Here is a 26594-nt window from a genome sequence, read left to right as displayed (position 1 = left end):
GCGAAAAGATAGCCGCCACCCGCTCGCTGCTGGACTTCTGGAAGGACAGGTCTGGCGCTCTGGCGCCCGTTGCCAAGAAATTGATGGCCATCCCGGCGACGAGCGCGCCGTCCGTGCGGTGTTTTAGCGTCGCTGCGGGCGGACTCGCAGAAGAGAGACGCGCCACGCTCGAGCCGGAAAACGTCGATGCGTTGTTGTTCCTGCACAGCAACATGTAGACTTCTGGACTCCTCTTCTCTAGCGCTGGGATGTTACATTCTTCTTCTTGTTTGAACTAAACTTCTGGACAGTGCACTTGTTCAAATGTGCTGATGAGTCGATAACTTTGTTAATAAAGTTCCGGTGATCCAGTGTATTTATTACAGTGACTCGGGCCCGTTCGTCATCTACCGGAACCTCCGATACGAACTTAATTTGCTCCACGGCCCCGTTTGCAAACCGAATCGAGTTATCGCAACGCATCGGAGTCACGGCAGAAGCTCCGATTCGCGAGTGACTCTCTGCGGACTCGTGCTTGCGCGCCTTGGACCTGCGTGTACCGTACCGCTTCAACGATGGTAAGGCACGTCATTGGTAACACACCCGATTTTAGCTACTGTGGTTTCAGACTGTGTACTATCCTTCAAAAAGTAAGCCTATATCGTTTCATGCAGCAGGTGAGTAATCGATGAACTGGACCAGGTCTTATTGGAGGGCTGTCCAACGTTTCAAAGTTTTTGTCACGTCGTCGGTGCGGTTTCCCTCGGGGCGCCGTTATGACGGTGAAACCTTACACAGAACTTTCAATCTTTCATGGCCTCATATTATTCCAAACGGCATGCACAAGAAATTGATAGATACCTCGTTTTAAAATCAAAAAGTCAAGGATAATAGTTTATTCAACTATATATCAAGTTATTGTCAAAGCGGCTTGGTAACCGACAAATGCTTTCAGCAAGAACCACGGAAGTTGACGTAAATGATTTGCTTTCGCGGGCCACATAAAATGAAGTGGCGGGCCGGATGTGGCCCCCCGGCCCTTGAGTTTGACACCGGCGGCCTATGGGCATGATTTTCGTAAGCTCGCAATGACGCTTGGCGTCGCTCATCACCGGCTTGACCAAAGCAGAACGAGCGTTTCGTCGTGCGCCGAGTTGACCTCTGCGAAATGCGTCGTAAAACAACAGGCCTAGCTAGCTGGCTACATGTTGCCCGCCATGATGGAACCGAAGGAAACAGAAGGTTTGTCACTTTTTTGTGACGCCGCGGACACACCACGATGAGTGTTAGGAGGTGCTGCGGTTTGATTGCGGGCTTCCCTCGCTTTCCAGTTCCGACGTGGTCTCCCACAAAAACCCTTTTTTCCTTCCTTCCTGCCATCCCTCATTCCTGCCTTGCTTCTTTGAATCCATTCTTCCTACTACATGAACCTTTCGAATTTGGCTCACCGTGCACGTGCTGTAAGCAGGTGTCCACCAGGGGGCGCCTCCCAGAAGCTCCGACGTGGGCAAATAAAAAAAAAAAAAAAAAAAACACGAGCCCGTCGCACGTGCGGCGTGCACGCGCCACTGCGCCAAGCCGGGCCGGTGCGCATGCGCAACCACGCACGCACCACACACCTCACTTGTTCTTTTTATTTTTTTTGTTTCCATGATGAAGGCTGGATTGTGGGGGGGCGGGGGGGCGTGGCCATCTCCACGACGTCATCAGCCATCGGAACGTCGACCAGTAAGGGAAGAGAAGAAAAAAAGAAAGAAAGTGAGGGGAGCGGAGCGGAGACGGGAGAGAGGAGCCGCTTCACATTGCCTGCACTAAAAGAGACATCAAGAATTAGAATAAGGTAGGAACATAATTTCATTATTATTCATACGCATAAATGCACATGATGTATTAAGAAAAAAAATAATAATAATAACTTTAGGCAATGGGGGATGATTGAGAGGAGGAGGCTCATCATCATCAATTGGCTCCATTGAATTGGAAAGAGAAGAGACGTCGTTGTGCGCGTGTGGGTACCTCCGCCAAGGAAAAATAAAAGAATAAAGGTAATAAATCATTTTAGAAGGAGGCTTGAGGGTGAACGTCGAGAGCACGCTTTCATTTTGTATTGACCTGCATTTCTACTAATTAGTAATAACCGCATTAGATGATTACTATCAATTTCTCGTGACACATTGCGGGGGGGGGGGGGTCCCACGCTCTGCGTCGTGCCTCAAAATGACCTTGTCTTGTGCACTTGTGCATCACTGCTGCTGCTTCATCACCCCCCCCCCCACCCCCCACCCCCAAAAAAATACATATTTGATGGGAGAATCATGAAAAATCAAATGCATGAAATATTTATTTATATTTCTACACAATGGGGGCGGTCGATATTTGGCAACTTTGTCTCCCCCCCAGGCCGCTGTCGTTGTTGCTCATTTGCATCCGAGCTCGTGCTCATCTTCACACCAGCACCATCGCCATCATCACCATCATCATCATCATCGCACACACGCGCACACGCGTTATGATGTCACACTCAATGGCGGTATTTGGCAGCAAGTCCACAGAACACAATGCTTTCTGATTTAAAGTCACGGTGCACCCTTCCCAACCCCCCCCCCCCCCCCCCCAATTCACTTGGTAGCGTCCAGCCTATCTTTGTAGACTATTGCTTAGAAAGTAGGAGAGCAAAAATACAAATCATCCCAATTAAAAAAGTGATGTTTCTGTTCACGAACAAATGGCGAAAACACGGTTTCGAAACCGCTGAAACTTTCCACCAGCGCTGCGAGCTGACCCGGCTTCTCCCGTTCCCGTTGTTGGCGCAAGCGGTCGGTGAGCCCTACCGCTTTACCCCCAGTGGAAAAAGTCGGCTCTTCTGGGAATTTTGGGGGGGTTTTCGGTTCACGGCTTGCTAGAAGGAAATGCAAAACATGTACTTCCAGTACGACATCACATTTACGAGCGCGCCACTCGTCAGTTCAGGGTAACCTTAATATAGTTGTATAACGCTTTACAACTAGCTGCGAGAGTTAGCATGTCTACAATTGGTGAAATAAATACGAGACTCGCTACCAAAGCAGCGAACTAGCATGGTTAAAACTCATTCGCTGCCAGCCTTCCCAGTTAACATGGATATTTGACTTCTAAAGCCGTCAATGGCAGTCAATGTGTTTAACAGCAGCACGTTTCCGCTTTGACCTTAGCTCACAAAGTGAGAGAACAGCAGAGATGTAGCTACCCATCTTCGGATTACTTTTACTGTTCTACTACATTTGGATTTACTTATACATTTTTTTTTTTTTTTTTACAAAAGTTAAAGTATTTTCTTTGTATGTTTTGTTTACTAATGTACCAAATATACTATGCTTCAAAATAAAACAGATTGCGTACAACCATGTTGGAACAAAAACTGTCTTCCAGGGTTGCTAGCCGTGAGCTTGATGTGTGTCCCCGCGGTCTTCGCGAAGTCGCCCTAGCGCCAGCTCGACGGCAGCAAGAGGAAACGGAGCGCATCTTTCGGCGTCTCCTTTCGGCTGTCCGCGTGAATTAGCGCACTCTGCTACCCGCTTACCCGCTATCGTCGCAGCTGGCTGGCGGCAGCGTAATGCTGTCATGGATGTGAGCGCGAGCGTTAGCGGCGTGGAGCAAAAAAAGATGTATTATATGTTTTGCGATCAGTTTATTTTTGGTGTGTAATGAACAAATATTACAAAAATAATTCCAACATAGCGAACTATGATTTGAATCCACCTTTTCGACGAAACATCCGAGAGTCATGTCGATGCATTTTTTTCAAAGTGAATGAAAAAGTAATCCATATGTAATTGTCATTTCGGTCCTCAAACTGCCTTAACACCCAAATTTCTGTCCTTAGCCACCTTAACACTCAACTTGGGAGTCATTTTGCTGCCTTAACACCCAAATGTCGGCGTTCTCTGCTGCCTCTGTGCCGAAATGTGTTTCCTTGTGCCACCATTAGACCAACCGTTGGTCCTTTTACCACCTCAACACCCACATTGGTGTCCTTTCGCCTCCTTCACAGCCAACGCGAGAGTCGCTTTGCTGCCTCGACACCCACGTTGGCGTCCTTTCTTTCCGCCGCCGACATAACGACATGAAAGGAGGCAGGATGAATCGGTTGCCGCGGTAACACTGAGGCTAGTGCTAACGGGACGACAGTGCTACACGGTGTTGAGAAGAAAGCCGATCGCAATTGATAATAAGAAATAGGATCAAATGCTGATTATTACATTTGTAGTTCCCAGAACAGCAGACGCGCCTCACGTGCCTGCAAAATGTCAGCGGAAAGCGCGGAAAGCGAATTAGTGCGTGTGCGCGCGCGCGTGCCTGGGCACGGGTGTGGAACGGCTAACGCTTGAGCTCAGCGCTAACCTCGCTTAGCCGAGGTGTGAGCTGTCTCGCTAATGAAATGAATCCTTTTTTCGTTCCCCGCCGACTGAAGGCACACACATGCCGCCTTTGTGAAGTACGAGCGAAAGCCATCTACTGCACTTTGATTACAGCGTTTAAAACCCGGACCCTTTGAAATCCGAACCCAGGCTTGAAACCCGAACCCTTGTTTGAAATACCAGTTTGGAACCCAAACCCAGACTTGAAACCTAAAGCCAGACTTATTTAAAGCCCCTAATCTTGTCTTGAAACCCTAACCCTAGTTTGAAACTTATCCCTGGCTTGAAACCATAATTTATTGTTAAAACTGTCATTTAAAACCCCAACCTAGTCTTGAATCCCGACTGAGAAACCCTAACACAGGCTTGAAACACTAATTTAAAACCCTAGCCTGAGTGTTGGACTGTAAATTTAGTATCTTAGCATGACTTGAACATGTACCTTGAAGTGCTAATTTGAAACCTCAACCTTGGTTTCAAACCCTAATGTCAAACCTTAAGCATGGTTTGAAACCATAATCCATGCCTAAACCCTAACTTGTAACGTTAGTTACATCCCTACGTCAAGTTTGAAAGCCTCATTTCCAACCCCAGCTCAACTGAAAACCCTCATCCCATGTGCGTGGCCTTGCTATTCTGTGGATTTTCAGTATTTGCAGGTGGGCTAAGAGTTTCGGGTTCACTATATAACGGTTTCAAATGGATGTTTCTGGCATCAACTCCTTCCTGTTTGTTTGTTCAGGGTTGGGCGCACACGAGCAGGAGTTCTCCGTGTCGCCTTCAGGAGTCAACGTCACCCCTCATGCGCTTGGACCACTCCTGATCCCGAACGCAACGAGTAGCCAGCAGCTCCGCATCCCGAGATGGACGACGACGGCCATTACCGAGACAACCGCTCCGACTTCATCCGCGGTGCCAAGGACATCGCCAAGGTGGCCAAGAAGCAGGTGGGCAAGAAGATGGGGCGCGGCGTGGACAAGATGGCCGACGAGTACACCCGCCGCTCCTACAAGCGTTTTGAGGAGGAAGACGATGACGACGACTACGCCGGGGTGCCGGGCGGCGAAGACGGCGGCGGAGGCTACTACCGCAACGACAGCCGCGCCAATGACGACGACGCCCACAGCGACTCCACCGAGGGCCACGACGAGGATGACGAGATCTACGAGGGCGAGTACCAGGGCATCCCGCGGGGAGACTCGGGCAAGGCGGACGTCGCGGCGGCGCAGGCGCAGCACCTCCGGGACCTGTCGGCGTACGAGGGCGAGCGCAGGAAGGACCAGGAGGAGCTGGCCCAGCAGTACGAGAGCATCCTGCAGGAGTGCGGCCACGGAAAGTTCCAGTGGACGCTTTACTTCGTGCTGGGCTTGGCGCTCATGGCCGACGGCGTGGAGATCTTCGTGGTGGGCTTCGTGCTGCCCAGCGCCGAAAAGGACATGTGCCTGTCGGAGCCCAACAAGGGCATGCTGGGTAAGAGTTCGTCGCGTTTGGCGGAGGCCAAGGTGCTTTCCACCTGCGGAGGTTTGTTTCTTGTGGACGTATCTACCTGGACGTTCCCAGTACTAACCCTGACCCTTTCCCAAAATGGGACCATTGTATTTAGGCGAGAATCCCTAACCTTGATGCTAAACACAAACCCTGACCCCGACCCTAACCTAAACCTCACCCCCTCCCGAACACAACCCTTCCCACATAATTCCCGTCTAATCTGCGATGTACCTGGAGAGGGCTTCTTCCAAGGATATTCCCAATACTAACGTTAACACTTTTTAAGTATGTTTCCATTGAATTTAAGCAGGAATTCCTAACCCCACCCAAAATCTTAGTCTTAACCTCTCCCCGTGCCCCTTGTGGCCCAGTTGGTAGAGCGGGTTGTCCTAAGGGTTGCCGGGTCGAATCCCAGCTCCGACTGTCCACTGGCCTCCCCACCACTGCCTTGTGGTTGCTTCAGGAGAAGCAAAGGCTTCAGGAGCCAATCCAGACTGAAAAACAGGAGTGGAGCCCCTAAAGGCATTTGGCCAAGCATCGCAACATCTTCCGGAAAGTCCTGCAGCTGCACTGAGACCGACACGATCGGCTCGCCTTTTCGACGGTCTCTGCCAGGAGGGCACTAATTATTAATAACCGAATTACAGGATCACTATCAATTTCTCGTGACACGTTTTTTTGCGTGAGTTGCATGCGCGGGGGTGGGGCAGGGGCGGGGTCAAAATGACATTGTCTTTTGCACTTGTGCATCACTGCTGCTGGTTCCCCCCCACCCCTGCCAAATACAAATTTGATGGGACAATCATGAAAATCAAATGCATGAAATATAGATTTATATATACACAAGGGGAACAGTCGATATTTGCATTTGCATCCCAGTTTGCGCAAGGCCAAGAGGGGGGTCCAGGTGACCGGACACACCGGGACTTCCATAATCTTCATCTGGAGCGATCACGCACGCGCTGCTGTTCCAGTGACAACGCAACACGGGAGACCCTCCTGCATCGGGGTCTTCGGCTCAGCAAGCGCTGCGACTCAACTATGGACTGACCCAGATATAGACTCTGTTGTCTCTTCAGACAGACTGATGCCACAAAGCTCGAACCCCCTCCCAATCCCAAACCCTAACCGTAACCCTGTCCATATAATTCAGACAACAATCCACACCTAACCCTAACCCTACTCCCGAATCCCCAAATCTCCAACCTACTGTACAATTGACCCCCATAACGCTGAATCCCAAGCAACAATAACCCCAACCCCATCTCAACCCTAACATCTAATGCGACCCCAAACCCTAACCTTAACCCTAACCCCTAAACATTCCATATAATTTAGGCTAGAATCCACATCTAACTCTACTTAAATCCCTAACCTTAACGTTAACCCCACCAATCCCAACTCTCTTAAACCTTAAAACCCTATCCCTATCCAAAACCATAACTTTGTTACCCCTAACCGCTAACTCTACTCTTAATCCGTAATCGCTGATCCCCAACCTATAGCCCCAACCCTACCTTAACCCTAACCCCTGAATTTACCAAAAACACCTGACCCTGGCCCCCTTCAAACCACAACCCTCCAACCCCTAACCTTACTTCAAACCTAACGCTAAATCCTAACACTTGAATTTAGGCAAGAATCCACATTGACTGACCTAACCATAGCCCTAACCCTAAACCCCAACCACCTACACGAAACACAAATCCGAACCTACCCAAAACCAAAACTCTGACCCTTCACCTTACCCCAAAAGCCGGTAAACCTGACCACACTTTAACTCTAATCCCCAAATTTACCAATGAATTTGGGCAACAATCCACGTTAAAATGACCCCAATCATTTCCCCCAAATTTTACCCCAAACCCTAAAGCTAGACGTCATAACTAAACAAGAGCACTCAGTGTAGCGGAAACCTCCACCGAGGCCGATTAAAATAACAGCGATGGGTGAGCTATACAAGTCACGCTACCGGAAACCAAAAGCAGTCTTGACATGACTCACATCCCACCTGCTTCATCCCTGCCGCTATCTACCATCTCATACACACGCGCGCACACACTTATTGACAAGCTGTCAACAGTCTCGAGGCTAACGGAGCGTCCCGTGTGTCCCAGTGAGCTCGTCGGCACAAAAGGCCGAGTGGGTGTTCGCCACCTTTGCGGCTCGCGAGTGCCTGATCTCACTTCTGACCAAGTGTGGCGCTTTTGATTGTCAGGGCACAAATCATGATGATGATAATAATAACCAGCAGTTTCCACGACGACAGAGCAAAGTCTATATGCACCGCTGTGAAAAAGCTGAAGTAGTCGGCACTGTGGTCGGGGTCTAATTCGTTTTCTGACTTTCCCCAGGGGCACGACTGAGTGACTCATTATATTTCAATCACCTGAACCTGACCCTAAACACCTAACCCGTAACGCAAACCCTAACCCTACTCGCTAAACATCGAACCCTAAACCTTACCAAACTCCTAACCTCAGCCTAACCCCTTACTCTAGCTCCAACCCAATCACCAAACCCGAAACCAACCCAAAACCCTGACGCAGAAGTCAGCCCCCTTGTTGAAGCTGAGCTATTTCTCAGGAACTGATTGTGATCGAAGGGCTACCATTTTCATACAAACTTCGGGAGTCGCCATTGTGCCAGCTAACTTGTCTCCTCCAATGCTACAGCTCGGTCACGTGCTACAGTAAGGACCTTTGAACTGTCCAAATTTTGGGGGGGACGTGTTGACATGCTGTTCCCTGCCCTAACCCCAACCAATATGCTAACCAACCCTGAAATAGCTCCTTCGAACCAAAATGGCCAACCACCTGTTCTTTTTCATTTTGTGGTTATTTTGAGAGCAGCGTGGTCACGTGTTGCGAACTAGCGTGGATGAGGCGAGGCAATTCCACTTGCTAGTACGCCTTAGTTTTGTTTGGTGATGAGAAAAGACCGGTGTCTTTTCGAGGCTTCCTTCAACTGGAGCGGCTGACGCAGCCGCCGTCGGTGGTGCAGTGCCGGAGTGACAAGGTGACTTTCACTCTCCTCCTCCATCGATTGCCGTCTGCGCGCCGGAGCCGGTGTTTCCACGGCGACGGCCACGCGTTTTAGCATACTAGCTTGTGCGTGCGTTGGTGTGTGTGTGCATGCGTTGGTGTGTAGTCCCTGAGCTGTGTGTATGTGTGTGTGACTCATGTGCTTCACTCGAGCGTGGCAGAGAAACACGGCGAGACGTCGCCGCAATGCAGCAACGTGACGGCAAGAGGAGCACGCTGACCAGATGCACACTGCTGGTCACGGGGGGTCGCGTCACTCTGAAACTGGAGCAGCTACGTTTCTAGCTACGTTACCAAATGATGGACCGCTTTGTGTGGTCCAAAATGGCTGCTTCGAGCTCAAATGGCCAACTTCCTGCTCAATTTCAGCCACGGGTCCTCCGACCCTTTCTGTGCGACATGTCCACCCAACTTTGTGTCCATCGGTGAAACCGGTGTTGGCAGCTCATCATTTTTAGCGTGAAACTACGAGCCCTGAGATTCGCCCATATTGAACTCCCTGTTCAATTTTCTTCCGACTTTTTGATGTGTTTTGTTCTGATACACGTCTATCCAGTAGCATGTCCATTGGTGAAAGTCGTGTCGAGGGCTCATTATTTTTAAAGTATGAGCCATGGAATTTGGCCAAAAGGTCTGCTTTGAGCCAAAATGGCCGATTTCCTTTTCAATTCAGTGCATGGATCCTTGAGACATTTTCTTGCGTCCTGTTATCATAGACATGGTCACCAAATTCCGTATCCATTGGTGAAACGGGCGTCAGGGGCAGAATGTTTCTTTCTCGGATGTTGTTGAAAAATACGTATGCATCCATATTTACCAGGATAATCACATTTTTGGGCTTGTAAAGACCTCCCAAAAATCATCTCGGACAAGAAAGCACCACCTGCACAGGCTGACGAAAAGAGACAGAGCAAATAGTTGCGATGACAAGAGCAGGATGATGGAGGGAAGGTGGGGGCAAGACAAGGGCTGAGCATCTCTGTAGGCTTGGAGAGGAAGGAGGGGGAGGGGAAAAAGAGAGAAAGGGGAGGACGATGGAATATCTGTGACAACGATGCTGGAAAGCTCCGGGCTTTGTGTGTGTGTCTCACTGTTCGTGTGTCATGCACACATGGGGGGCGGGTATGTGCGAGGGAGAGGGGTGACTATAAATAGCATCTGAGTGTTCCCTCTCTCCCCGGCTTCCGGAGGTCGCTCGGCCGTCGTGGCCACGCCGGGCCCCGGCGAGGGCGACTCAAAGGCGACTTTTTGAGTTTGGCTTTCTAGTGTGCGAGGTCTTCTGATTTACACAGCACAGGTCTGGGCGATGAAACGATAACAATATGTATCGCCGTGGATGTGATCAAAATGAATAGAATAGATCGAATATTCAAGAGGAAGATCTCGAGCCGGAAGTCAAGAAAGTCCGTAGCGAACGGCGCAAGTCGTGGGGAGGCGATGTCGGCTGAGCTACCGACGAGGGGATCTTGAGTCTCGCAATTTAGGGGCTACGACGATCCGTCAAAATCAAAATGACTTTTCCTTTAACGATATGAGACGCGGTTGAGAGATTGCAATAGATTGCATTTGTCCGGATGACATCGCTGACAAGAAAGGCCCGAAAAGTTTGGCAGTGCCAACTTACTGTATTTTGGTTTTGACAAGATACACGGTAGCGTGCGCTGCAAATTATGTCAAGTGTATGTTTATCCAAAGACAGAGAATGTTTTTTACCGCCTGAAGCAGTGCCACCGGCTAGCGCACGCTCAGTGCAAGACTTTACAATCCCAGAGCGTAGAAGCGGTAAAGCCCCCGAAAACAGCAAATTGTATCGCAAAAGACATGCTACTAGTAGGCGCCGTTGAAAATAAGGGATTCGAGTGGATGGTGCCAGTAATGGACCCTCATTACCAACTCCCTCGGCGTAATTGGTCAGATTGTACATGTTTACAAGTCGGCTTTACACGATCAGGATTTTTGGGGCCGATCCGCGAGTTTAAAAAAACGATAGCCGATCACCGATCCGATCGCAAGGTGGAGCAATGTGTCTATTTAAATGACCTGTTCATTTACTGTATGTACTTAATTGCTCAAAAAAATATATATTTACAATCAATAATGTATCGTGACCGACCGAATGAACGGTCTTCTATTAGATGGCAGGAAGTAAATACAGTAATTCATGTATCCGATTTTTGTGGCATTTTTGTTTGTTGGTGTGCCGTGAGATTTTTCAATTGTAAAATATGTTCCTTGGCTCCATAAAGTTTGGAAATCACTGCTCGAGTCAGATGGTGGATTCTAATCAGTCAGGTCAAAGCAACATTACAACATGACAGAAATAATGGGTGCTAACTGACTGTAATTCAATTACTTCAGCCACACCGAAATCGACAGAATGGCGGCATGTTTACGTACAACCGTTAGCGCTAGCACTCGCTTGCTAGGCTACATAACGTTTTTGTTGGCTGCTTGCGAGCCGTATCGTATTCAAAGTACGTGAACATACCTCAAGCAAGCCTTAAACGAACGTCCTCTCCTGTCCTGAGCACCGGTGACCACCAACGCACGTTTTTCCCCATTTTTGCGGAGGGAGGCTACCCTCAGACTTTGGACGTCGTCGTTCTCAAAGGAACGACCCTTTTTTTGAGATGAAAATGAATTGCAGACTCTGGACCCGAATACAGTGCTCGCCCATGTTGTGCTCTGCGCTTGTGTAAAGGCTGCTTGGTCTCTCCAATGTAGAGGTCATTGCATTCCTCACTACACTGCGCTTCTCTGGATTTTGTCCTTGGAGTGAAGCAGTTTTCGTCTGATGGTGTTAGTGGGTTTGAAATGCGTCTGTATTTTGTTTGTTTGTATTGAGTTTCGCTGACAAAGCAGCCACACAGGAGACCACCACATTCCGCCTGTGTCTATCTTTAGGCTCGGGTGTCGTGGCCGTTCTTCTTCTGGCAGATTTAACAAAGGTCCAGAAACTAGTAAAATGATAACTGAAAAAGTAAGCCTTATCTAATCAAATGGAGACTTTTTGATCAGAAGGAAGTGGTGCGTTTTATGCGCAGATGAAACACAACACATTTGCCACAAATTATTCTTGGAGCCGACGACATCAAACAATTGTCTTAAATAAATGGATGGGGGACGTGTTGCTTTTCCGAATCTGTTGCTTCGTTGTCAGTGATGTTCCGTGATTCTCATTCCTCCATGTGGCTGATGTCCTTGTTTTTACCTTTTTTCACTTTACGAGAATCCTGCGGAGAATGTGCCCCAAACCAAAATGGTGGACCTCATGTTGAATTCCAGCATGAGTCTTTCAGACGTTTTTGTGTCCACCCAATTTCATGTTGAACAGCTATACTGATGTCGGCGGCTAACGTTTGGACTCTCCATCCATATCCTGTCGTCCAACCACACTGCGCTCCTTCTCCTTCTCCTCTCCCACCTTCAGGCCTAATCGTATATCTGGGAATGATGGTGGGCGCGTTCGTGTGGGGCGGCCTGGCCGACCGGATCGGGCGGCGGCAAACGCTGCTCATCTCGCTGTCCATCAACAGCGTGTTCGCCTTCTTCTCGTCCTTCGTGCAAGGCTACAGCTCCTTCCTCTTCTGCCGCCTGGCGTCTGGAGTCGGGTAAGAGAACGCCGGCAATGTGCACCTCACCTGATTTCTGAAGTTCTTCTTGTTGTTTCCGTGGCAGCATCGGAGGCTCCATACCCATCGTGTTCTCCTACTACTCTGAGTTTCTGGCTCAGGAGAAGCGAGGGGAGCACCTCAGCTGGCTCTGCATGTTCTGGATGATCGGCGGCATCTACGCCTCAGCCATGGCCTGGGCCATCATCCCACACTACGGTGAGATTTCTACTTTTCCACTATTTTTCTGGAAATAAAGGGTGGCCAGTCTCTTTCCAAAAAGAAAGGTTTTGTAGTACCTCAATTTAGATTAATTAATGAATCCGTATTAGATTAATGAATCCGTGTTAGATTAATTATTTGAATTTTGTGAAGCCATTCCCATCCCCCAATAAGTAAACTATTTTTAAAGTGTAATTACTTTACGTGTTACGTACTGTAGTATTTCTTTGATGTGTGCCTTTAAGGGGTGTGGCCTAGTGATGTCAGGAACTGGAGTCAATTTAGTTGGCGGGTTATTTCAGTGTGAACGTCTGCTCCTTGTGAGTATTCTCATTTTGTACTTGACTGATTGTGGTGTTTAATTCATGGCTGAAAGTGCATCAGCAACTACGGTTCTCCTTGCTCACATGCCAGGGAATTGCAGAACCCTAACATGAATTGCTACATTTTTCACCTCACTTCAGCAGCGGCGGATCCGAACTCACCCCAACTTAGTTTTTCGTGAATTCAATAGCTACTCATTTTGTCATAATTTTCAGATTTCTCCTTACTTCTGTCAACTTGTAAAGAGGCTACTCTAAACTGACTCCGGATACACGATTGCTCTCTCGCCACCTTCAGGCTGGAGCTTCCAGATGGGCTCGGCCTACCAGTTCCACAGCTGGCGCGTCTTCGTGCTGGTGTGCGCCTTCCCCTCGGTGGCGGCCATCTCTGCACTCACCACCATGCCCGAGAGCCCTCGCTTCTACCTGGAGGTCAGGCCAACGTTTTAAGTCATGAAAATACAGTAAAGCTCCTCAGCGTGTGCGGGGGCGCCATAAGGGGGTGGCCAGGGGCGATGGCCACCCCACTCGCCAGTCAGTAACTTGGATCCTCGTGTAAGCTATGTGTTTCATTAGAGCCAGGCTCGAATCAAGACCCCACGCCCCCAACACGATTGGTTTCGTGGGCTGAAAAGTTCTATCGACAAAAATATATATGAGGGGACCCCTGAGCATTTGAAACCTGACACACCGAGACACAGTGGGTTAAATACAATATGGACCTATTGTAAATGATTGACTTTTAGCTTCATGCTGCTCCACTACGACACCGTTGGCTGGTATGACATACCCGGTGTATATGGTGTACAACGTATGATCGTTTCTTTCTGCACGTTTCCAGAATGGGAAACACGACGAGGCCTGGATGATTCTGAAGCAGGTGCACGACACCAACATGAGGGCCAAAGGATATCCGGAGAGGGTCTTCTCTGTAAGTCGGAATGATTCATACAATACTCACAAAAGAAAAGAAAAAAAAAAACCTAGCAAAATTCACAACAGTTGTTTGATCCATGAACATTTTCAAAGACGTCCACTCGTATGTCCCTTTGACTCTCGATGTTGCAACCTGCTGATGGCACTGTACACGCTAAGCTCAGTCGCCGCTTCTTGTTTGCAGCCTCATACTGATCAATTGTACAGCCCGGTACACACATGAAGACATTGGGGATTTTTTTTCTGCAGAGTTTGCACCTTCCCGACCAAGGACGCCGAATGCCAGACCATCTTAAGTCTGAGAAGGTTATCCTATAAGATTGTTTTTTCGTCTGAAGTCTGTTAAGAGTGATTTTGTCCCCATAATTGAGTCCGGAATGGATGGAGGCCGACAATCTTAAACACTGAATGCGCTCAATAATTACGACCAAAGCCGACTTCCCCTTGACACACCCGACCGATGTCAGGCCTCGCATCAACGCGTGTTCCCCAGAAGGCAAGAAGTATTTTCCAAAGCAAGTCCTTTTTTTGACAACATTGTCATTTTACACCGCTCTGGCCTCCGGTCCCTCCCACAACACTTGGCAAACATCGGCGCATACTTCGAAGTGTCTGCTCGTCCTCGTTTTTGTGAGCTTGTGTGATCCCGCGGGATTTCTGCCTCGGAGGTTTTTCGTGCAGTGGTAGAACAGAATCTTTATGAGTAGTGCCGTGTCGAGATTATTGGAGCACAATACGACCAAAACTGTTAAATGCCCGATTTTGTGTATGGTCTGTAACATATTTTCAGATTGGAAAAATCCTTATGTGCGTACCAGGCCTTACCTTACCAGGTGTCATCTTGGTGTCATGATGTCGAAATGTGAACAGCCAATTTGAATTGAGCCAGGAAATGTATCGGTCCGTTCATGATTCGACCAACGTGTTGTGAATTTTGCCATTCAGCTGCTTGTTACAGAACAGCAGAAAAAAAAAAGCGGCATGGAAAATGGATGGATGGATGAACAGTTGGACATTTGCATTCAAATGTCAAATTCAGTTCACCTCCACAGCTTATAGCATATTTTAGGTTCATCCTGAAATTTCACCTGAAAGCCTAATTGGGAGAAGTGTATTTTATAATCCCAATCTTATCTATCATATTTTCTTTGGCTTCAATTGAATTCAAATGATGTCAGGTGACCACCATCAAAACGGTGAAGCAGATGGACGAGCTGGTCAACTTGGGAGACGGCGCCGCCTGGCATCAGAAATGGAGGATCAAGCTCACCTCCCTTTTCCATCAGGTATGCGAACAGTAATCACGGGAAATGTGCGTGTTGTTGGACAGAAAGACGGACATTTGATTTGAAGCAGCCATTCTGGGCCGATTTCAGAGGTTGACGAACTCCTGCCAGGGAATTCGCCCAAATGAGCCCCAATCAGAAGCAACGTTTTTAGCTTATGCCGCCTAACGCCAGCAGATCATGATCATTTTGAGGATTCTTCTCAAGTAAAAACAAACAAACAAACAAAACGAAACTCATTTCACCGATGGACATGCTGTATCTATCATAACAGGACAAAAAAAACAAGTTTCAAGAACCCTTGCATGAAATTATTCAATTACAGTCAGCCGTTTTGGGCAAATTCCAGGGCTTGTACTTGGACGAACTCCTCGTAGGGATCCTCAAAGAACCTCCAATCAGAAGCAGGTATCTTAGACAGATAGGCTACTTACAGTATTAATTGATATTAATATGCTCTGTCCATGTGATCTTTCAGGTGTGGAGTAATTTCCAGACGGTTTTCTCCCCTGAGTACCGCCGCACCACTTACATGATGATGGCCGTCTGGTTCTCCATGTCCTTTAGGTAATCTCACCACAGTAGACTCTATAATGACCGAGGAACATAGTGTACGATCTACTTCAGTGAGCCTCGTTTACCAGACTTTTGAACAGAGCACTTTGTTTCTCCGTCACAGCTACTATGGTCTGACCGTATGGTTCCCCGACATGATCAAGTACATTCAGAAGCAAGAGTACGCCTCGCGCACCAAAGTCTTCGTCAAGGAGAAGGTGGAGCACGTCACCTTCAACTTCACCCTGGAGAACCAGGTGCACCGCCAGGGGGAGTACTTCAACGACAAGTTAGTCAACGACCGCCAAAACTAGTGCCGTCGGAAAGATTTGGGGGAATAAACCGGCCTGGCTCTACTGCTTTCCAGATTCATGAATCTGAGAATGAGGTCCATGGTGTTCGAGGACTCGTTGTTTGAGGAGTGCTACTTTGAGGACATCACCTCCAGTAACACTTTCTTCAAGAACTGCACCTTTATCGCCACCCTCTTCTACAACACAGGTAAGGGAAGCGTGGCTACAGTACCCAATTCCGTAGCAGAAAGTAGACCTGGGGGTCTTGGTGGCTCACGATTTATCCACCTGACCCACAAGTTTTGATCTTGTACAGTTAGTAGTTGTGGAGGGCACTGGTAGTGTAGTGGTTCATGTTGCTGGATATTATGGAGCCAGAGCGGATTCTGATCCTGTGCTTTTAACACCCAACCATTGGAGCTGTGCCTGTCTCAAGGTGGGGGAACCCGGTGGACAAACTAAGCCCAACAATTTGTGAGAGTTAGCAAAAGCGCTCACTGGTGGCAAAATTCTTCTTCTCGGGTCATCACAGCTTGACGTTGTCATGTTGATGACAACGTGGCGCCACTCTCTGATGTCATGGCAGAGCTCTCATGTTGCGACCCACCAAAGCCGCCAGCGGTGTCTGATGGTCACCGGAATTATTGTTGATTGGAAAAATTTAGACAAGTTGTACTGGACTGGACAACACAAGAATTTGACTGCACAATGCCAGTGTTGATCTTAGGTGCCCTGGTCGGGTCTGTGGTAACCAAAGCTGCTGGCCAGTATCTGGGCTCTCCTGCTTCTAAGGACTGCGTATCACTTTTGGAGACACTCTTCGAGATCCCCTGCGAAGGAAATCTCCTGATTCTGGAAGAAGACAGGCAGGATTCCCTTGACCCATTCCCGTCTGTGGCCCACACTGCCGACCCGGACCCGGACTTGGGGAAGCTTCTACGCCTTGCTTACCCGGCTGATCCACGGGAACCCAACTGGGATGAGGAGATATTCTGGGGTAAAAGGGTGTCGCCTGAACCACGCGCGCCAGTGCCAGTTATCAGGAAGTCATTGGAGACTGCCAGAACTTTTCTTTCTCCTATCGCTGAAACCTCTTGGAGGAATGCTACCCTGTGTTACGACCACCTGAAGACAACAGATCCCTGCATCCGTTTCAACAACTGGTTCACGAGGTTCTCGACGCCTCCTCGGCTCGCCTTCCTTTGCGCCACTACCGTTGTTTCATTTTACTTAAAGAGAGCTGTGGAGCTTTTCCACGGCTCCCGGGTGGAAATGTTTTTGTTGACGCACAAACATCGCCTGCTTGCTTTTTTGTTCTTCCCGTCCTCTATCCTGTTTCCTCTGCTCTACTGTTTGCTTCCTTGATGGACTCAAAGCACCGCAAAGTCCACTTGTCACAGACGAGTCTAATTCTATTAAGCTATTCAATTCAATTGTATTTCTATAGCGCCAGATTATAATAGACGTCTCAGGGCACTTTACACATGGAGCAGGTCAAAGACCAAACTCCTCCCTAATTAAAAGATCAACTGAACCCCACATGAGCAAGCACTAGGCGACGGAGGGAAGGAAAACTCCCTCTTGGGAAGAAACCTCGAACAGACCCAAAACTCACTCTGCTACCTTCTGTCATCAAACGTCTTGACAATATTGCACCATATAAAACAAAACCAAAATGCCAGTGTGGGTTTTGGTTACTGAGCATTCCGTTGTCCCAGCTTTAATACCTATCGTGACCTTGGGTTCCCTGGTGGGCTCTGGGGTTTCCCAAGCTACTGTTCATCACTTCATCTCAGACGTGGCACAAAGTCCCCCTTTAGTGACCCGGGGAACACCATTCCAAGCCAATCTTGTCCAGAATAAGAACGCTACAGATCATTCCACTGACTCAGTTTTGAGACACCAGAATACCAATCTTGATTTTGGTTAGTTCTCCTTTGGGTTCTTGAGTCCCTAAATCTACCGACCACCACTTCAGCTCTGATTTGGGACAAAGAAGTCCCTCTTAAGAGACCTGTGGAATGAGAACAAGAAAACCTACTTCAGGCTCAATACCCTAACAATCATCCCATTAACCCAGCTTTGAGGCACAAGAATGCCAGTCTTGTTTTTATTCTCTTGGATGTGGCAGAGAAAAGTCCCCCTTTCCACAACCATGGACGGTGGAACACAATTCCAGGCAAACCTCCAGAATCAGAATGCTACTAAGCATTCCGTTGTCCCGGCTTTAATGTCCATCTTGACTTTGGCTTCTCTGTTGGGTTGTGGGGTCTCCAGAGCGACTGTTCACAACTTCATCTTTAATTTGGCACACACTGCCCTCTTCACTCTCCAAAACTACCGTCCACCGCTTCAGCTCTAATGAGGGACATAGAAGACCAATTTGAGAGACAGTGTGGAGCACAAAACCGAGAAAAGCTCCAAAATCATTTACCCTGCTTTGTGACACCAGAATGCCAGTTTTGATTTTGGATTTCTTTTTGGGTCCTAGCTACTGTCCACTGCTTCATCTTGGATCTGTCACAAACAAGTTCCGTGGAACACAATCATTTCGTTGACCTAGCTTGGAGACACCAGAGTACCAGTTTTTACACTTTTGTGGGTTCTGGGGCCTCCAAAGCTACTGTCAGCCAATTTAGCTCTGATGTGGTACACTTCGGAAGTCCACTCTTCAGCTCGATCCCCTTTCTCCGTGAGGTTGCTTCTCTTTTTTACTATTAGGCTAGAATCACCTGAAGGACAAGGCAATTTATACAAAAATTTAGACATTACCTGTGTGCAATAACTAGTTTATTGGCATGTTTTCTTTTTTAAATGTGAAAATAAAGATGTGTATGTTACCTTTTTACCATATGTTTCTTTCCTACCCCTTTTGACTGTTTGTTTTGGGTCCTTTCTGCTGCATTGACATCTCTACATTTGGTACCTTTTGCTGCCTTAACGCCCAAAGTTTGCATTTTTCTTTCGCCCATAGTGCGGTCCATAAAGTTACACCTCAACTAATGTTACTTGTTGGAACTCGTACTGGTAGACTTCCCCGAAGTCCCTCTTCTCTAACCACCCATCTGGTCTAACACTTTCCGGTATTTGTGGTTCCCACCCTACCTTCCCCCCAGACCTGTTCAAGTACCGGTTGGTCAACAGCCGGCTGATCAACAGCACCTTCCTGCACAACAAGGAGGGCTGCTTGCTGAGCGACGTGAGCGACGAGAACAACGCCTACATGGTCTACTTTGTCAGCTTCCTGGGTACCTTGGCCGTGTTGCCGGGCAACATCGTGTCGGCGCTGCTCATGGACAAGATCGGCCGGCTCAGGATGCTCGGTAAACACGGCTTCTGCTCGACTGGCGTCCGCCGATACTCTTTGTCGGTGGCGTGACGGCCGTGCGTTTGGTTCCTAGGCCTTCAGCGGAGACTGACCCGACTCAATACAACCACTATCACGTTGGGACTACTTTGTAAAAAAAAAAACTGGGCCACATACTTTTTCTGGAGCGATTGACTTTCAATATTTATCTAATGATGTGAGTAAACCACAACATTTAAATCAACTCAGCGGTAGTAATGTGTCCAGAGTGCTACAGACATGTTTTGCTATTCCGACTCTGCTGTGACCAGTTTTGCTCTGAGCAACCAATTAGAGGACAGAACAGTGCTGACGTCATTGAGGCTCCCGCTCTGACTCTGTGAGGATGAATCTGAAACGTGATTGGTTGAAGAAGCACTTTAGCATTCACAGATTGCTTTGGTGGGAATCTTCTGTTGTGCATATTTTGGCTATTTTTGTGCTCAGCCCAAAGCAATAAAGTAATAAAGTGAGTTGAGGAGCTTCACTTGGCATCTATGGACAGTCATCAACCCTTTTTAGGCGGTATGCCAGTTTCTTGCGAGTGTTCCCAAATCGCAGCAGGGCTCGGTGCACATTCCCCACCTGTAGTAGTGGTTCCCTGTAGCGTTGCGGCTCCCTCCATATGGGCCGGCACTGGTTCTGAAGGCCTTGGGCAGATTACACTGGCACGGCAACACATCGAGGCTGAAATCCAGTTGAACGAAACATTTTTAAGATCGACACGGCCGTGAGAAACGCAACCAAATGAACGCAATGCAATGCTGGGAGCCAATGAGAGTAAGGAGAGAAGGCCTTGCTGGCCTTGATGCTGTTTGCCCCCGCCCCGCTTCCAACGTTTCTGATCTTTTTTTGCTTCTGTAGCGGGGTCCAGCGTGATTTCCTGCGTCAGCTGCTTCTTCCTGTCGTTCGGCAACAGCGAGTCGGCCATGATCGCGCTGCTCTGCCTGTTCGGCGGCATCAGCATCGCCTCCTGGAACGCCCTGGACGTGCTGACCGTCGAGCTCTACCCGTCCGACAAGAGGTACGTCAATGTACGGACGACTCTCCTTGACGAGCCGGACGGCTGAAGTGACGTCATGGTCGGTTGGGTGTTTTTTATCTCCTTATTATTTTGTTTTTGTAGTTATGCTATTCTGCTGCTACCAAGTGGCTCGACAGTGTATCGCGAGATATGTATATACAGATTTTTTTCTATTTATACAGATAAATAGAAAGATCTGCAACTTACGGCCAGGTGTTTTCTCAAGTGAGAAGCGGGCTGAGTAAATGTAAGTCGTTAGTAGCCACCTCTGCCCGAGACAGGTGGAGGGCTCATTTTCAGCAGAAGTCCCTTCGCCTGATCTTACTGGGCGTCCTCGAAAACTGAGTAGATGAGTAGATGGATTGCTATATTCATAGATAATAGATGGATGGACAGACAGAAAGAAAGAAAGATCGATTTATAGACACGTAAAGGTAACGTAGCAGTCGTAGCGCTTATCTGACTTGTAACGGATATGTTTCACTAACGTCCACTCGTCGCATTCAGGACCACGGCCTTCGGCTTCCTCAACGCGCTGTGCAAGCTGGCGGCCGTGCTGGGCATCAGCATCTTCACGTCCTTCGTGGGCATCACCAAGGCCGTGCCCATCCTCTTCGCCTCGGGGGCGCTGGCGGCCGGCAGCTTCCTGGCCCTCAAACTGCCCGAGACGAGGGGTCAGGTGCTGCAATAATCGAACGCCACCCACCGGGGCGCTTGCGCAGGTGAGGCGGCGCTTTAGTCACAATTGGTTTGAATGGAATCATGACGCAATTTGTAGACCCCCCGAAAAGAGGCGGATGGCGGGGGGTCCGAGAACCGGGAAGGCTCTTGATGGTGAGCCGTGCAAAATCCAGTAGCCACTCACACGCACAAATATTTACTGATTTGATGCCTCTCTTTTTTGTTGTTGTTGTTGTTGTTGTTTTTTTTTTTTTTTGAGGTGTTTCATTGGTGTTGATTCTGTTGCCAATGAAGCATTCGGGGTCTCTTTTGTTGCGGTGGGCGCAGCGCTAAACGAAGCTTCCTTTTGCCCTTTGAAAACTTGATTTACAATCGTTACCGTCGCAAGTTGAAAGTCATCGAGTGTCCGTTCAAAGCACAAGCGTAGCGTGAGTGCGCGTGCTCTCATGTCGTGAATCCCTTTGTGAAGAAATGCCTTTTTTTTTTTGGGTACCTCTCCCGCCTCGTCTTCTACATGTCCGAGTGTACGTATGTATGGACATGTGCTGCATGTACATGTATGACTATCGGGAGCTCCAAAAGCATCCAAACCATGTGAGGACAGGCACGTTCAAAATGATGCTTTTCCACTGCAAAAGGGAAACCGCGAAAACCACGCGACGTTGAACGCATCGCTCGTAACGAGGCTAACGGACGACAGCAACGGAGGAAATCAGGGGAGGTCGCTTTTGTCCAAGAGGAGACTGCGGACGGCAAGATGTAACAGCATTAGAATCCAGGAGAGGCGTAATAATTCATCAATTAATCGATCATCATATTCATTGACGACTATTTTGATCATCGAGTCATCGTTTGGAGACCTCGTTTAACTTCAAATTTCAGCCTCTCCACAGCAAATATTCTCAGCTTTCTGTCGTCCACCATGAAAGCAGACTGATTACCTTTTGTGCTCAATTAACAGAAGACATTTGCAAACATCTGCTTTGACTTTTGAAAACAATGTTCCACATTTTTGCTGATTTTTGACCTCTTACGGACCAAACCAGTAACTGAATCATCATTAATTCATGGCAAAAAAAATAAAAAATAGTTTACTCTATGATGACAATGATGGTTATTTGCAGGTGTAGTATGAAGAACGTGTAGTTGAACCCGAAGCCGCCTCAGAAGTGTACACCAAACTAGTAGCCGTCGCTCTCACTTTGAAAAAGCAAACCGGGACACCCTCTCGCATCAAATTGCTTCACTCTTGTTTGTTTGATTTAGTTTCATCATTAAACAATACCAAATCAACAACCGTGATCGGTTCAGAAACACTCATTGAAAAAAACCAAAAAGGTTTTGCAATAAACAATAAATAAATGGAAGTTAAACTGTGATCTGATTATTGGAATAATCGCTGGAGAAATCGACAGAATAATCGATTCCAAGCATTTTCAAAAGCCCTACTCCGCAGTCTCTACTTTGCTGCAGCATTCAGAACTAAGACAAAGGTAAAATTAGCGTGCGTGTTTATTCTCCTCATTAGCGATGCGTGAGAAACAAAACCCATTTTACCCAGGAAGAGACTGAGGGCAGCCAAGTGGACACTGTGGAATACAGCTAAAGCTACGCTAACGTTAGCGTCTCCTCTTGGACCCAAGAAATACTGTCGTCCCTCGTACGTGATGGCGTGGTGGGAAAGCCACATTATCGCCTTGTAGCGCAAGGTATTTGTAACGTATGTCAGCCGTGACAGAAAGGCTAATATACAGTATAAAATCATAATAATGATGATCATGACCTGTGTGAAGTGAATGTTGAATGTTAGCGTGATTATCGTGCACTATTTAACCCTCCTGCGCAATATCCCCCATCGTGTTATTTTATTTTTTTTCAGATTTGTTTTTGGGGCAAAATTACAGCAACGAATTAGACGTACCACGTAGGGCTCGACCAATAGGTGGCGCTAATCAAGTTTGTAAATGAGATTCACTGCCAAGGGCTGAGAGCATAACAGCACAGGGTAGATTCAACAACAAAAAAAGTCGGCAAAGCTCATTCACGTACGTTCGTTCACATCGTTTATGTCCGAACTGCCATTTTGTAGGATAGCAGCCATATATGATGAACGCGACTTTATATACAGGGTGGCCGCCAAACTCGCAAACTCGCAGCGCTTCACTTTAGGCACATTTTATTATGTTACAGCCTTACTCCAAAATGCATTCCAATCATTTCCCCCTCAAAATTCTGCACAATAATGACAGTATGAATCAAGATTGTCGTTTATATCTATTTTTTTAAATTGCATATTTGTCATCAAATATTGGATTGGATTGTTCCGCTGACTCCAGGTACCCAGAGCTTATCATCGACTTACATTAATGTCGTTCTGGAAAATGTTATGACTTCATTTGCCCTCCCTCAAAGTTCATCACACAACACCAAAATTGGAACCAAAGTGTCATTTCTTAGTTCGTGCATCTTAAGCGTCAGAAGTCCATTTTGTTATGCAGGGTCATTCTGGGCTCAAGAAAAAAACTCTTTGAGTAGAATTTTTGCACATGTATTGAAAACAAAATTGTCACAATGGGGTGTTATGTGTCCAATTGTGAGGTGGGAAAAAAATGAATGTATTCAGTTTTCTAGAACAAGATTTAAATGTAAATAGAAGGGAGACAATCTGAAGGTAATGTTCATGGGACTTTTAGTTCTCGGTACTGGGAGGTTGGCCAAATCAATGCTTCCAATGAAATAGGTTGGTGGCAAATGCGCAAAATATATATATATTTTTTTCATTTTGAAGAAAAAATAAAAAAAAAAATCAGAATAATGGTGTCATTCATGGATGATGTATGCGCAATTGTAAGGATTTAAAAAAAATAATAAAAATCCGTTTTGGCAGGAAGCTGTAACATGAGAAAATGTGTCAAGTGTGGTGTACGAATACATTGCGGATGCTTTGCAAATAAAGTTCGAATCCAGCCAGACAGACGGCCCGTTGCACTAAACGCACATGCGTACACGCACACGCCAAAATAAAAGAGCACAAATTCTACCAAACGAGACAATTGAATCACAGTTGCAAAGCAGCACTGGACCCGCCGCTTCCATTTTTGATTGATTTTTGAAAAAAATCATTATTTTAGTGTGCCATTTGTCATGTCGTTATTTCTTGCCAAATGTTTTCTACGCCACACGCCATCTGTGCTCTATAGATATGAACATATGTACATACAAATGATCATAATAGTGTAACAAAACAACAATAAGATAGCTCTTGGAACCTTTTTTAGTGTGCGCTTGTCAGTCATGTGACCTCTAGATATGGGAACTGTCCGTTTTCACAGATTTCATCTCAAAATGTCCACAAATTCAAATACAACAAACGTGAAAGGCATCGAACGGCGAGCAGGATTTCAAGGTAACTGTCCATTTTGATTGTTCAACAATAAAAATGTTGCAAGTCACTTCACACCAGAACTAGGAACTTTTGAAGGCCCCTGCCAGTCCTTTTGAACCAACGTATCTGATTGGATCCGTTGAGTTCCGGGAACCGCAGCTAGCGAGAACCGAATGTCTCTGGAACTTTAGCTTCAGATTGTCTCTGGTCTGTTTAAATCGAGTTCTGGGGTAGAAAGAACATCCCGCTTGTACGAACCAACGTATCTGATCGGAACCCTTTAGTTCCCGGAACTTCGGGTGCCAAGAACTAAAAGTTCCCGGAACCTTGGCTACCTAACTTATGTTCAGGGTTTATTTTGTACAAAGAATCTGTTGCCACGGCAACAGCAGCCAGTCACGAGCGCAAAAAGCTAACAAAGCAATAAGTTGTCTGGATATTTTTCGTCCGCGAGCGTCAAAAAACAACACTAAAAGTCCTTGAAAGACTTTTTTTTTGTCCAAATAGATTGCCATTGTCATTCAACGTAGCAAAGTATCGATCGCCTTTGTCAGTGTGTATTGTGCCGTAGGATGTGTAGTTTCATTGTAAGCATAGCCAACTGTGTGTGCAGTCATAAATATCAAGGTTGAAAAAAAAAAGTGTCAATTCTGTATGTTGTCTTTGCTTTTGTGTGTGTGTGTGTGTGTGTGTGTGTGTGTTTTGGGTTTTTTTTTTTTTTTTTTTTAAAGAGAATGGAATATATAAGTAAATATGTCAACGTTATGGATCATAGTAAACCCAAGTGAGACTTTGCTTTTGTTAAAAAGCTGTGTGATATTTTTCTGAAATCTCATCATGGGGTTTGCACTTGTTGCGCAACCAACCCTTTAGAATCACAATGGAAAAACCACAAAGAATAAAAGTTATGCTGAAAAGAGCGTCTTTGTCTGTTCTCTTCCCTTTTTTGCTTTGTTTCTATTTTATGATGACTATTTTCTTTCGCCTTTTCCTGTACGCGATAGATTTTTATCGAATCGGATTTGTGCCAAAAAAGAAATACACAAAAAACAAGACTATCGTACAAAACTCCTTGAATTGCAAGCAAAAACTAAGACATTGTGATATGTAATCGAATTCAAGCACAAAAAAAAAAAAAAAGTTATTACATGCAATGAAAATCTGTTTTGCTTGGGATGACGATTGTCACATGTGTGCTGTTGACTTTTTTCTTTTTCTTTTTTCTTTTTCTTTTTGGCACAAAGCGCTCGGATGGGCGAGCTTTATGAGGACTGCATCCTCATTGGCTAATTCGTTTTGAGTGACAGCTAATGCCCCCGTATGTGATTTATTTATTGATTGATTTTTTTTTTTTGTATTGTTTTCCATCCTTCCATCTTCTGTACCGCTTCATCCTCACGCGGGTCGAGAGGCGGGGCACACCCTCAAGAGGCGGGGCACACCCTCAACTGGTCGCCAGCCAATCGCAGGGCACAGAGAAAGAAACAACTAGTCACACCTCCGGACAATTTAGAGTCTTCAATGCACCTACCATGCATGTTTTGGCGATGCGGGGGGACACTGAAGTACCTGGAGAAAATCCACGCAGGCGAGACCGGATTTGAACCCACAACCTCACAACTGTGAGGCAGATGTGCTATCCAGTCAACCGCCGTATTGTTTTTCATTTACTAATATGACTATTTTGAACATTACGGTTGAGGCGCGCACAATAGAAACCTGAGTAATTTATGATAACTGCATCTCGAAGTACAGTACTGTAGTTTAAAACAGATATGAAGATATTAAAGATTAAATTAGAGATTAAAAAAATTAAAGTCGTTTTTTTTTTTAGGATTTTGGCGTTAACAAAAAAAAAGCAAACCTCATGAAAATCAGTTGAGAAATTAGTTTCGACTGAATTTCAATGTGCATACGTTGCCTTTGATGGGAACGTCGACCCTCCCAACATGGCCGCCACGTAGGCACATTGGTCAGCCGGGCTGCAGCAGCGCCCTGGCGTATCAAGTCTTCATAAGGGAAAG

The 26594-nt window shown here is 46.9% G+C and overlaps 1 protein-coding gene across 4 annotated transcripts; it reads left to right on the top strand.

Annotated features, from left to right (window-relative positions):
* The first annotated feature begins 1680 nt into the window (after positions 1 to 1680).
* Positions 1681 to 26315, top strand: sv2a (synaptic vesicle glycoprotein 2A). Of its 4 annotated transcripts, none has more exons than XM_061777050.1 (14): positions 1681 to 1819; positions 5119 to 5846; positions 12339 to 12519; positions 12587 to 12738; positions 13363 to 13496; positions 13906 to 13995; positions 15179 to 15286; positions 15765 to 15853; positions 15966 to 16130; positions 16209 to 16342; positions 19251 to 19457; positions 20345 to 20504; positions 21012 to 21226; positions 25982 to 26315. In XM_061777050.1, exons 2-13 carry the CDS (start codon positions 5240 to 5242, stop codon positions 21193 to 21195), a joined length of 2211 nt encoding a protein of 736 aa, XP_061633034.1. In that variant the 5' UTR covers positions 1681 to 1819; positions 5119 to 5239; the 3' UTR covers positions 21196 to 21226; positions 25982 to 26315. The 4 variants fall into 4 exon arrangements, with proteins under 4 accessions (XP_061633034.1, XP_061633033.1, XP_061633036.1 ...); XM_061777051.1 differs by lacking the exon at positions 25982 to 26315 and adding an exon at positions 1901 to 2024 and having other exon boundaries at positions 1690 to 1819; positions 21012 to 25490; XM_061777049.1 differs by lacking the exon at positions 25982 to 26315 and having other exon boundaries at positions 21012 to 25490.
* Positions 26316 to 26594: the final 279 nt, after the last annotated feature.

The sequence above is a fragment of the Phyllopteryx taeniolatus genome, chromosome 6 (assembly GCF_024500385.1).
Source record: "Phyllopteryx taeniolatus isolate TA_2022b chromosome 6, UOR_Ptae_1.2, whole genome shotgun sequence".
Taxonomy (NCBI): domain Eukaryota; kingdom Metazoa; phylum Chordata; class Actinopteri; order Syngnathiformes; family Syngnathidae; genus Phyllopteryx; species Phyllopteryx taeniolatus.
The sequence above is the reverse complement of the archived record's forward strand: the minus strand, read 5'-3'. Positions and strand labels throughout refer to the sequence as shown.